This window comes from Plecotus auritus, assembly GCF_963455305.1.
Source record: "Plecotus auritus genome assembly, chromosome: 3".
NCBI classification, from domain to species: Eukaryota; Metazoa; Chordata; class Mammalia; order Chiroptera; family Vespertilionidae; genus Plecotus; species Plecotus auritus.
In genome coordinates this window covers 227,550,356-227,562,842 of record NC_137772.1, presented here as the reverse complement: position 1 = coordinate 227,562,842, position 12,487 = coordinate 227,550,356, and the positions used below count along the sequence as shown (strand labels likewise).

Genomic DNA, 12,487 nt, shown 5'->3' with positions numbered 1-12,487 from the left:
GACGTGCCCACGCCTCGGGCCTAGTACGTAACCCACCTGGAGCCCCAGGCGCGCTCGGCGGCCCTGAGCCCCTTGTCAGCCTTGTCCGTGGTGACCGTGTCCGTGGTGACCGTGTGTCTGCTTTATGCCTCATCTTCTTGCGTCGCAGCCATGAGCACATTCTTCTTTTTATTCCCAACGGTCAGTGCTGTGTGCTTCTTTCTCTCTCTCTTTTTTTTTTTTTAAACAAGATTTCAAGGTGGATTTGTGCTTCCAAAGAACAACTTTTGGTTACTTTTTTTTTTTCTTCTTCTTCAATGCTCCTGTAAGGAACACTTTCCTCTCTTGTTTCAAACTTAAATGCTAAGCATACTTATTTTCAATATTTTTTTGTGCAACAGAAAGCTTCAAGGCTACGAAATTTCCTCTGAATGTGGCCTTAGCTGCACCCTCTTGTTTGCTATGTAATTTCCTCATTTTCCTGAGCCTCTAAATATATTTTTTCTCTTCATTTGGATATTCTGTTTGCCCCTTGAATTATTTTTTCATTGTCCTTGTTTTAAATTCACCAGCGGTTAACTTGTAATGTGACTTTTAAAGATCCATTAATTTGATGTTACTGCATCCAGTCCTAAACATCATCTGGCCTGAAACGTCTGCTCTCCCGGCCGGAGCAGTGCTACGCCTGGGCTCTGCCCTGAGCCCACGGCTCTGGACGGCAGCGCCGTCTGCTGGCGGCTCCCTGCTCCTGTCCCTCAGGCCACCCTTCTCCCCCTGCACCCCCAGGACGCCCGCAGACTCACCTGTTCAAGACCCCAGTGCACCACTTGCCTCCTGGTCTCTGGCTGTGTCCCCGCCTCTGGGTCCTCCCTGCTCTCAGCTCCGCATCACGCCATCGCTTGTTGCTTTGTCCCAGCCCTTACGTCAGGATGGCAAGGTCTCACCTGACAGAGAGACCAGTCTTGTCCTTTTGTGAGGAAATCCTGCTTTGTGTTGTTGCTCCCCTCCACCCTCTGTCAGTCAGGATGGGCCAGCTTGTGCCGAGGAACAAACGGTCCCCAAACCTCGGTGGCTCTCAACGAGGCCACGAGCGAGTCTCCCCACGTTCATCCCTCCTCATGCCCGTCGCCCGTGCAGCTTGGCGTGGAGGGTGGTGTGTGTGGGGGGGGGGGGGCTCTGCCCACCAACGTCCCCCGCCCTCGATGACGCCCCTCGCCTCAGGGGTGCCGGGAAGCGGGCGCAGGGCCCGTAGGTGACAGCAAAGGCTGCGGCCGGAGCGGCGATGTCGCTTCTGCTCAGACGTCACTGCTCACGACGAGTCACGTGGCCCAACTTGGCGGGGGGGGGGGGGGGTGAGCGTGAGAAACCGTAACCCCCCTGCAGAGTGGAGGAGGGCCCGGTGTGGGCAATCACTAGTGCACCCAGGCTCACCCCCATTTGTCCTATCACCCGTGGGCGTGAGGCCTCCCTGGACCCTCCCAGAGCCCGCCCCACCCCCCACCCCCCGCGCCCTCTGCCCCCCGCCCCGCCACGCTGCTCGGCCGGCTGAGCACGGTCTCTTGCAGACATCGTGTGCATGAACCGCGTGGAGGAGATCCTGGAGCTGGTGGCGGCGGACCACCTGTCGGCCAAGGACAAGTGGGTGGTGCAGAAGTACATCGAGACGCCGCTGCTCGTCTACGACACCAAGTTCGACATCCGGCAGTGGTTCCTGGTCACCGACTGGAACCCCCTGACCATCTGGTTCTACAAGGAGAGCTACCTGCGCTTTTCCACCCAGCGCTTCTCCCTGGACGACCTGGACGGGTCAGTGGGCGTGGCTCCGCGCCGCGGGTGGGCACGGGCCGGGCGCCCAGGCCGTGTCCGCCGTTGCCCACCAACCCCCACGTGAGGCACAGAGGGGAGGTTCCGCAGCAGGCCCGGGCCCCGGCCCCCCAAAGCCAGCGCTCTGCGCGCCCACGAAGTGCGTATCCTCAGAAAACCCCGGAAGCACCCCTCTCCCTGTCCCCGCGCCCGCTTCTCCATCTGGGACCCCAGGCTGGCGAGGGAGTCCCTGAAATCACTTCTGAGCGGGCGTGGCCCTGCCAGGTGGGTGAGCCCGAGGGTCCGCCACCCTAAGGCGATGCGTCTGCTTCCAGGACTCTTCCGTGCGCCTGGGTCTCGTTTCTTCTCCCTCTTGTGTCTCCCGGAGTCACACTTACCCACGGTCACCGGGGCGGGGGCGGGGCGGGGCGGGGGCGGGGCCAGCACCAGGTGGGAATCCCAGACACACGTGCACGGACGTGACCTCGAGGGCACCCCTGGGGTTCGAGGGTTCCCAGAGCAGGGATTCCATTTAGAACAAGGCCTGAGTCTAATCAGGGGTCCTCAAACGACGGCCCGCGGGCCACAGGCGGCCCGCCGAGGACATGGATCCGGCCCGCCGGGGGCCGCTGCCTGTCCTGCTTAGCAGCCGACGCGTCCCGGGCCCGCAGTGCGCATAGGAATTTGTTCATAGTTGTTTTTTATAAACTATAGTCCGGCCCTCCAACGGTCTGAGGGACAGTGAACTGGCCCCGTTTAAAAAGTTTGAGGACCCCTGGAAGTGAATGAACCGTTGGTGAATCTTTCTCAAAGGCCCGTCGTATTGCCGTGGACAGTGGGGAACCTGAGGCTCGGGGAGTACTGACTTGCTGGAGGTCCCTAGTTGGTGGCCCCGGGCTGGTGGGCTTTTTAAAAAATATATATGTTTTTATTGATGTCAGAGAGGAAGGGAGAGGGAGAGAGAGAGACAGAAACATCCATGAGGAGAGAGACTCCTGGATCGGCTGCCTTCTGCACGCCCCACACTGGGGATCGAGCCCGCAACCAGGCCTGTGCCCTTGATGGGAATCCAACCGCGACCTGCAGGTTCATAGGTCGATGCGCAGCCGCTGAGCCGGGCCAGCCGGGCAGGGGCTTCTGACCTGGCTCCGGTGCAGTCTGTGGGGTCCCCCAGGCAGGACGGGAGCTGTGGGCGTCCCTCCTGCAGCCACCTGGTGCCGGGGCCGGGGCCGGGGCCGGGGATGGAGCTGGGCCGAGGGCGTGGGGTCGGGCTGGGGTGGGGCCTGGGGCTGCCCTGACCGTGGCCTGGCCTTGCAGCGCCATCCACCTCTGCAACAACTCGGTCCAGAAGCACCTGAAGGTGGACAAGGGCCGCAGCCCGCTGCTGCCCTACCACAGCATGTGGACCAGCACGCGCTTCCAGGAGTACCTGCAGAGGCGCGGCCGCGGCTCCGCGTGGGGCAGCGTCATCTACCCGGCCATGAAGCAGGCCATCGCCCACGCCATGAAGGTGGCCCAGGACCACGTGGAGCCGCGCAAGAGCAGTTTCGAGCTCTACGGCGCCGACTTCATCCTGGGGCACGACCTCAAGCCCTGGCTGATCGAGATCAACTCCAGCCCCACCATGCACGCCTCCACGCCCGTCACGGCCCAGCTGTGCGCGCAGGTGCAGGAGGACACCATCAAGGTCGTGCTGGACCGCAAGGGCGACCGCAGCTGCGACATCGGCAACTTCGAGCTGCTGTGGAAGCAGGTGCGGGGGCGCCGCGGGGCGGGGGGTCCCCGGCCTGGCCCTGCGCCCGCCGGCTGGCCCCTCGTGCAGGCCGGGCCAGGGGTCCCTGGGCTTGTGGGATGTCCGTGCCTCTGGCCCAGGGGTGGGCAAACTTTTTGACTCGAGGGCCACCATGGGTTCTTCAACTGGACCGGAGGGCCGGAACAAAAGCATGGATGGAGTGTTTGTGTGAACGAATATAAATTCAAAGTCAAGGAGCGGAGGGGAGAGCAAGAGAACCAGATAGAACAGCCGGATCCGGCCCGCGGGCCGTAGTTTGCCCACGGCTGCTCTGGGTCCTTCCCTGCTGATGCTTTCTGGGCCCCCCCGTCTTCTCTTGGGGAGATTGCACCTCCCTCAGGGCCTTCCGCCGGCCACGAGGGGGGGCGGGGGGAGCCTCTGTGCCTGCCGCCAGCTGGGTGGGTGGACCCTGCCCCAGGCCTCCCTGGAGGGCGGGGCGGCCCAGCCATCGGGCAGTGTAGCTGATGCTTCCTGGACCGGGAAAGGGGGGCAGGTCCCTGGAGAGGGGCAGCCGGCACTCCTAACCTCGCCCCCCGCCCCCCGCAGCCTGCTGTGGACCTGCCGCCGGTCTACGGGTCGGACCTCTGCGTGGAAGGCGTCAGCGTGCGCAAAGGCAAGAAGCAGATGCCGCCCATTCCCCACTTCCGATTCTCGCCCGCGCTCCTGGACGCGCAGCCGCTGAAAGCGCGGTGCCCCACGGCCATGCCCGACCTGGCGCCCGGGCCCCGGGGGGCCGTCCCGCAGCACCTGAAGCTGAAATACGGAAAGGTGGGTGCCGCACGGAGCCCCTCCCGAGGCCGCGTCGGCCGCTCACAAGGCTCAGCACAGAGACGGTGAGGCCCGGACGCCCGTCTCCCCGGAGCCACCGCTGTGCGGCAATCGTAGCAGAAGTGCACCCCGTGCCGCGGGGCGTGGCTCAGGGAGGCGGGGGGGGGGGCGCCCCGTGGGAGCTGCCGGGCCATCGGCCACGCTGGTGCCTCGCTGCGGTTGGAGCGGGGAGCCCGGAGGGATGCGGCCTGAGCTGCCAGCCAGGGTTGTTGGGGTATCCTGGGCCTGTCCTGGGCCTGGCCAGGTTGTCAGGAAAGGGGGGGTTCTGTCACATCAGTTTCAGGGGGCGGCCGAGCATCGGGGTCTCCTCCACAGGATGGGGGAGGGGTGACGCACGGTCTCGGGGGTGCAGTGTGAATGGGGGACTGAGGCCCCCACGGGATGGGGGAGGGGGTGATGCATTGTCTCGGGGGTGCAGTGTGAATGGGAGGCTGAGGCCCCCACAGGATGGGGGATGGGGAGGGGTGACGCCCGGTCTCGGGGGTGCAGTGTGAATGGGGGACTGAGGCCCCCATGGGATGGGGGATGGGGGAGGGGTGACGCCCGGTCTCAGGGGTGCAGTGTGAATGGGGGACTGAGGCCCCCACGGGATGGGGAAGGGGGTGACGCACAGTCTCGGGGGTGCAGTGTGAATGGGGGGCTGAGGCCCCCACGGGATGGGGGAGGGGGTGCAGTGTGAACGGGGGACTGGGGTTGAGATTTGAAGCATCACTGAGCTCCCAGGCTGTTCCCTTTTTCTTTCTTTTTTTTTTTTTGGTTGATCCTCCCCCGCGGACCTTTTTCCGTTGATTCTTAGAGAGAGTGGAAGGGAGGGGAGAGACAGAGAGAAGCACCCTGTGAGAGAGACTCATCGATGGGTTGCCTCCTGCACACGCCCCAACCGAGGTACGTGCCCTTGACAGGAAGCACACCCGGACCCTTTGGCCCACAGGCCGACACTCTATCCACCGAGCCACACCGGCCGGGGCTGGGGTTCGGGTTTCTGAAGGAGCCAACCCCACACCGTGGCCTGGGGCCTGTGCTGGAGTGGGGCTCGGAGCTCAGGGCAGCTGGCACGCGGGTGGCCAGGCCACGTGGGCACCCCACTGCTCCCCATGGTGCCCAGCACACAGCAGCGGCCCAGAGCGTGTGTGTGACCCAAAGGTCTAAACCAGGGGTCCTCAAACTGTTTAAACAGGGGGCCAGGTCACTGTCCCTCAGACCGTGGGAGGGCCGGACTACAGTTTAAAAAAAAAACTATGAACAAATTCCTATGCGCACTGCGGGCCCGGGACGCATCGGCTGCTAAGCAGGACAGGCAGCGGCACCCGGCGGGCCGGATCAATGTCCTCGGCGGGCCGCCTGTGGCCTGCGGGCCGTCGTTTGACCAACGTGATGTACACAGCCTGTAACAGCTCGACTGATGTTTCTTTATAACCCAGCTAAGCTTTGGACAAAGGAAATTCATCCTAAAATACTACTGGAAATTTGAAAACACAGTCGAAGTACAAACGCGGCCTTTATAATTATTCAAAGCGTGTATTTTGGGGATGAAAAGATGTACACACACTTTTTGTTGTTGTTGTTTATCCTCACCCAAGGATATTTTTTCCATCGATTCTTAGAGAGAGTGAAAGGGAGGGAGGAGAGAGAGAGAAACATCTATGTGAGAGAGACCCATCCATCGGTTGCCTCCTGCACGCGACCCAACCTGGGCCGGAATCAGGCCTGTAACTCAGGTAGATGCCCTTGACCAAGAATCAAACCCGAACCCTTCAGTCCGCAGGCGGACGCTCTATCCACTGAGCCACACCGGTTAGGGCGTACACTCACTCTTAACAGCGGATAACTCACTGCATTTTCACTCCTTTTCAGGTTTAACTGATTTGAAACCATGGGTGAAGCCAGACAGAGAAGATGGATCCACTAGACTTTTTTATGGGGACGCGTGAAAGATAGAAGTTTATGATACAAAAAACCGGCAACAGTTGACGAATGGAGGGCGCACAGACACCGAGCGAAATGATTCTTGGTATTTTGATTCCACGGCTTCGCGTGACCAGCCGCGCCTGGGCCAGAACGGTCATCAGTTTGAAAACAGGTGTTGACCAAAAAAAAATTATTCATTCCTGGAGATTCTTTTAAATTTTGAAAATGAACTGTATGTTAATAAACACTGACTTTATAAGCATTCAAAGGGTGTGTGCATGTGGGGGGACTCCCTGCATATTAACTTTCTGCGCCACCCCAGCTCCCAACGCTCTCGCTGTTCCTGACGACGTGTGTGCACGGTCTTTTCGTCTCCCCATAAGGAGCCGCGTCGCTCGCAGCCTCCGCTGTGCCTGCTTCGTCTTCCCGTGCTGCTGGGATCGCCTCGCAACAGCGGCCGCCATTGTTGGGTCCTTGGTTTTAAAGGGACGGCCCCCAGTGTCTCCTCGTCCTTAATGCACGGGTCCAGGTCTTTATAAAGATGCTCGAGGCCCGATGCACAAAATTCATGCAAAAGTAGGCTTTCCTTCCCCCAGCTGCTGGCACCGGCTTCTCTCCGGCTGCCAGCAGGCACCCAGGCCCCAGGCTCGCCCCGCAGCCCCGGCTTCATCCGGAGGGTCGTCCAGAAGGTCGTCTGAAAGGATGTCCAGAAGGACATCTAGTCTAATTAGCATATTACGCGTTTATTATTATAGACTAGAGGCCCGATGCACGAAGATTCATGCAAGAATGGGCCTTCCTTCCCCTGGCTGCGGCACTGCCTTCGCTCCGGCCAGAGTCGCCTTTCCACCTTCCCACGCTGCCCAGAGGCCCAGAGCTGCTGGGTCGCTTGGCACCTGCATATGAAAGTTAACCCGCCATCTTTGTTGGGTTAATTTGCATACTCATGCCTGATTGGCTGGTGGGTGTCATGAAGGTACGGTCAATTTGCATCTTTCTCTTTTATTAGTGTAGATAGACCCAACACAGATGCAGGTGGGAAGGTAGCGGCGCTCTGCATGCCCAGGAGGTTTCTTCTCATCTTCGTCAAGATGTCACATTGAGCACGTGCAGTGATGTTTCTCAAGAACTTTTTTTTCGCCTGCGAGGTCATCGCCTTTTAGTCCTTTGCACTATATTTGTTGTTGTTGTTAATCCTCACCCGAGGATATTTTTTCCATTGATTTTTAGAGAGAATGGAAGGGAGAGTGAAGAGAGGGAGAGAGAGAGGGGGAGAGAGAAACATTGATATGAGAGAGACACGTTGGTCGATGGCCTCCTGAATGTGCCCCAACCAGCGCTGGGATTGAACCTGAAACCCAGGCATGTGCCCTGACCGGGGATTGAACCGTGTCTTCCTGGTTCATAGGTCAACACTCAACAGTTTCATTTTCCAGAAGTTCTGTGTCATAAAGCTATCGGTCATTCCTTTGGGTTCTCTCCCTGGCCTGCACTTTCTAAAGGGCACTGAAGTCCCGTAGTGAGGAGCCGCCGGCGTCTGGTAAGGTCGGTCATTGTCCTAACGGGTCTCGGTCATGCGCTGTCGCTGGTCTGCCGGCTCTCTCCTTTTCCCATAAATGGCTCGTTTTCTTCAAGCGCTTCATTGTGGGATTCTCCGCGTCCCTTCCGGAAGGCAGGTCTTGTCCCTCCAGGCCCCGAGGAGGGGTGCTGAGATCGTAGAGGACACTTTGCCCCCCCACCCCCACCCGCTCCCCCCAGCGCAGGGAGGAGAGCCTGCGGAGCAGATCTGGGGGCGTGGCTCGCTTCGGGACTCCAGGCATTGCTCAGCACCAGGAGTCTTCCCGCAGGCCCCGGGCAGGCAGGGGCAGCCTTTCAAGGTTGGGGGGGGGGTGTTTCTCACCCCTTGGGATAGTCTTCTGCCCACGCCCCGCCCGCCCGAGGCCGGGAGTCTCAGGAGGAAGTGCCTGGGGCTCCCTAGGGCGAACGGCCAATGCTCTGCTGCTTTTAAGAAGATGCTTTTCATACTCAACGCCCCAGGCTTGGCGGTTTTCCCAGAAGGGCTGGTCTGGATTCCAGAACACCAGTTCCTGGGCACCTGTGCCGCCTGGTGCTGCCCTCCGGGAGCCTCCTGGCCTCCCCTGTCACCCCAAGACCCGGCACACCCCTCACCCGCCAGGGCTCCGGCTCCGGCCTCTGCTGCCTCCACACACACTCACGGGCGCCCACACGTTCGCTGCCCAGAGCTGGTCTCTTCCCCGTGGCGTGGAGCTGGCCCGGGCTCCACCCTCCAGCCCCTCCGGGGGCCCTGCTTAGCCTGGGGGTGCACTGGGGACAGAGAACTGCCGCCAGCCCTGGCCGGGGCCCCGTTGGTTGGAGCGTCATCCTGTTCACCCACAAGCTTGTGGGTTCAGTTTCTGGTCAGGGCACACACCTAGACTGCGGGCTCCGTCCCCGGTCGGGCGAGTACCATGGGTGTTCCTCTCTCCCACTCTTTTTTTTTTTTTTAATATATTTTATTGATTTTTTACAGAGAGGAAGAGAGAGGGATAGAAAGTTAGAAACATCGATGAGAGAGAGACATCGATCAGCTGCCTCCTGCACGCCCCCCACTGGGGATGTGCCCGCAACCCAGGTACATGCCCTTGACCGGAATCGAACCTGGGACCCTTTAGTCCGCAGGCCGACGCTCTATCCACTGAGCCAGACCAGTTAGGGCTCTCCCACTCTTTCTAAAAATCTATAAAAACATATCCTTGGGTGAGATTTCTTTTTTTAAAGAACTGCCAGCTGGGGTGCTGTGCCTGCTCACCCCCACCCTGCGCCCGCCCAGCCCCAGCCCCAGCCCCAGCCCCTTCCTCCTGCGCAGGCCCCGGCCTGTCCTGGGGGCCCGTTTCCTGCTCCGTGTCTGCTCCGGGCTCCCGGCTCGGCTCCCGGATCCCGGCTCCGGGAAGCTGCAGGCTGCTTTGCATAGGCACTGGGGCCCCCTCCCCTCAGACCCACCTGAACCCCAGGGAGCAGTGACTCAGCCAGGCTGTTGGCAGAGGGCAGCTGGCAGACGTGTGTTCCTGGGGTACCACTGCTGGCTGGGGACTGCCCTGGCCCCAAGGCCAGATGCCTGGGGAGCCCCTTTCTCCCCCCGACCCTCCCCATTCTCCCCACGGGGCCTGGAGGCCTGAGAGGAGGGGGCTTGGCCCAGGTCCACCCCACTCCCTGAGGAGGGGCCAGAGTCCTGGGGGTGCCTGGAGCCAGGGCAGGGCCCACAGATGACAGAGGCCTGGCTTCCTGGAGGCGCCCAGTCCCACCTGCCTGCTGGCCTCCCCGCCTGGGTGTCTGAGAAACTGAAAATCCTTAGGAAGCGGCAGGATCTGCCCATGGTGGGGAGGGAGAGGGGAGAGAGGAGGGGGGAGGAGCGGGGGGCCACGGAGGGCTGCCTGTCTGCATTGCCACCGGCCACCACACCCTCCCCCAACCAGGCCCCAGACGGGCCAGTGAAGAGCTGAGCCTGCCCACCAGGTGGACGGCGGCCCCAGGGCCAGTGCACCCCAGGCGGCCAGCGGGCAAAACAGCATCTTGCGGGGGCCAGGGGCTGGACCGGCCCTCAGCCTGTGCTGAACCTCGGGCCTTGGCACCTGTCTCCCTGAGGGGCCCTCCAGCCACTGACCTGCCTGGGCTCCGGGTCCTGACCCCGCACGCCGGCAGGGGTGGGCAGCTGCCCACCAGCCCCTGTGTCCTGGCATCCAGTCTGTGCCCACGGCCCACGGTGGCCCAGGCCTGGGGGGGTGGGACCCCGGCTCCAGGGTCTGTGCTCAGCATGCCAGGCGGGAGGAGCGGCTCAACCTGGGGGTGTCCCGTCTCCAGGAGGCCCGGGCGGGGTCAGGGTCGGGTCTGCAGGCGGCCTCCGCCCTGGTCCCTTAAGCAAGGCCTGAGGGACAGTCAGAGACACGGGTGGACGTGGCTGGGCCTGCTCCTGAGGATGGATGTCCAGCTGGCTCTGGACGCTCGAGTGGTCCATCATTCCCTACAGAGAGCCCTCTGCCGGCCACCGTGGGTGCCCTGGGCCCGCCTGCTCCACCTGGCTGGCCCCATCCACAGCCTCAGGTGGAGGCAGGCGGGGCAGGAGGGCAGATGAGCGGGGCCCGGGGGCCTCCCAAACGCACCGTTCTCCCAGAGACAGGCCTGGACTCTGCCCTCGCCTGGAGTGGAGGTCGAAGTTTTCTGAGAGCCGGGAACAGTGGGTGGGTCTGCGTGGGAGCAGGGGGGCTTGGGAGCCAGCGGGTCCTGGCCTTGCAGGGGTGAGGGTGGCCCTGGGGGCGGGAGACGGGTCCTCTCTGGGGCCAGGGGGCCTGGTCTGGACAGCGGGGGTGATTTCAAGGACTGATGACCTGGATGGAGTCTGGGGCTGGTGTTTGGCCTCAGGGGTGTGGTCTATGCAGCGGGCGAGGTGTGGGCAGGTGGGAGGTATGGACAGGTGGGAGGTGTGGGCAGGTGGGAGGTGTGGGCAGGTGGGAGGTGGGGGCAGGTGGGAGGTGTGGGAGGTGTGGGCAGGTGGGAGGTGTGGGCAGGTGGGAGGTGGGGGCAGGTGGGAGGTGTGTGAGGTGTGGGCAGGTGGGAGGTGTGGGCAGGTGGGAGGTGGGGGCAGGTGGGAGGTGTGGGCAGGTGTGAGGTGGGGGCAGGTGGGAGGTGTGGGCAGGTGGGCGAGGTCTCAGGCCTCTCTCTCCCGGGGCCTCTCTCAGAGGGACCTGGCCGCGCCACGTCTGGTGCGCCTCCGCTCGCTGCGCCCATCCAGCCCTGCAGACGCTGCCATTCACCTTACGGGCACCCCCTTCCTGCTCCCTCGAACCCAGTGCCAAGGACCAGGACTCGGACGCACGCGCCCAGGCCCCGCGGCCTCCAGACGCGGCTCATGTGCTTGGACACCTTCGCCCAGATGAGGACCCGTACACAGAGCTCTTTTAGCAAATTCGTGCCGTTTTAACCACGCTACTTCTTTCTTCTTTTTTTCTTTTTCTTTTGTTGTTGTTGTTAATCCTCACCCCAGGATATTTTTCCGTTGATTTTATTTTTTTTTAGAGAGAGTGGAAGGGAAGGAGAGAGACAGAGAGAGACACATCGATGTGAGAGGGACACATTGATTGGTTGCCTCCTGCACGCGCCTCGACCGGGGCCGTGATGGAATCGAACCCGGGACCCTTTAGCCCATGGGCCCTTGCTCTACCCACTCGGCCACACTGGCCAGCGCTATGCTATTTCTTATGGAGCCCCCACCCCATCCAGGTGCCTGCGCCCCACAACCCACGCCCCTCAGCTGCCCGAGCCCCAGCCCGCAGGGCCCCCCACGCCCACGGACAGGTTAGAATGAGCCCCTCCCCTGGAGCCCCCGCTGGGGGTCACGGACAAGGCAGCCGCTCCTTCCGGCTTGCTCCGCTGGCCCAGGCTCTGCACCGCGTCTCCCACCCCTGGCGCTGAGCGAGGGCAACCCCTCACCTGCCCCTGCAGCTGGCCTTCTGGGCCCTCTGCTGTCAGGGGCCCGCGAGGCCATGTGACCAGGGGTGGGGAGTCCTGGGCCTCTCTGGGCTCAGGCTGGGGTGTTCCAGCCCCCCGAGCCCACACAGCCTCAGAGTGACCCCCGAGCCAGGAGCCAGGCCCCCCGCGTTACGGGGCGAGTCCCTGAGAGCTCAGCCAAGGGCGCAGCCTTTCCAGCCCAGAGAGGCGGTGGGGCCCCCAGGACCGGAGTGGGGTCCGTCCCGCTCAGGGAGCGCTGTCCCGCAGTGGGGGGTCGGGGCCTGGTGAAGGTACCAGATGGCTCCCACAGTGAACACAGCAGAGCCCCTCCTTGGCCACCACCCACCCCCTGCCCTCAGGGGTGCCTGAGAGACCGGGGTACACCCAGGAGCCACCGGGTGTGGGGGTGTCCCCGATCTCACAGCCCCGTGGTTCACGCATGGGGAACCCGGTTACCTGGGAGCCAGTGACTCAAGCTTCAGGCGTCTGGCAGCCTCGAGACCCCGGGGCATCTGGCCAGCGTCCTCGCAGCAGGACAGGCGGGGCTGGGGCTGGGGCTGGGGCTGGGGCTGGGGCTGGGGCCGGCCCCCTTGGGCTCTATTCCACCAGGAGCCGGGGAGCGAGCGGTAGCAGGAGTGTCAGCGGGGAGGCAGGAGAGCAGCCACGGGCACCCTG

At 62.5% G+C, this 12,487-nt stretch overlaps 1 protein-coding gene across 2 annotated transcripts in view; it reads left to right on the top strand.

The window, feature by feature from the left end:
- TTLL8 (tubulin tyrosine ligase like 8) overlaps positions 1 to 6,571 on the top strand; it is a 31,800-nt gene extending 25,229 nt beyond the window's left edge. For both annotated transcript variants that reach the window (XM_080661502.1, XM_080661503.1), the window contains 4 exons: positions 1,545 to 1,785; positions 3,100 to 3,535; positions 4,121 to 4,342; positions 6,257 to 6,571. In XM_080661502.1, coding sequence (XP_080517628.1) covers positions 1,545 to 1,785; positions 3,100 to 3,535; positions 4,121 to 4,342; positions 6,257 to 6,262 — 905 coding nt within the window. In that variant the 3' untranslated portion in view covers positions 6,263 to 6,571. The remainder of the gene's footprint in view (positions 1 to 1,544; positions 1,786 to 3,099; positions 3,536 to 4,120; positions 4,343 to 6,256) is intronic.
- The last annotated feature ends 5,916 nt before the right edge of the window (positions 6,572 to 12,487 follow it).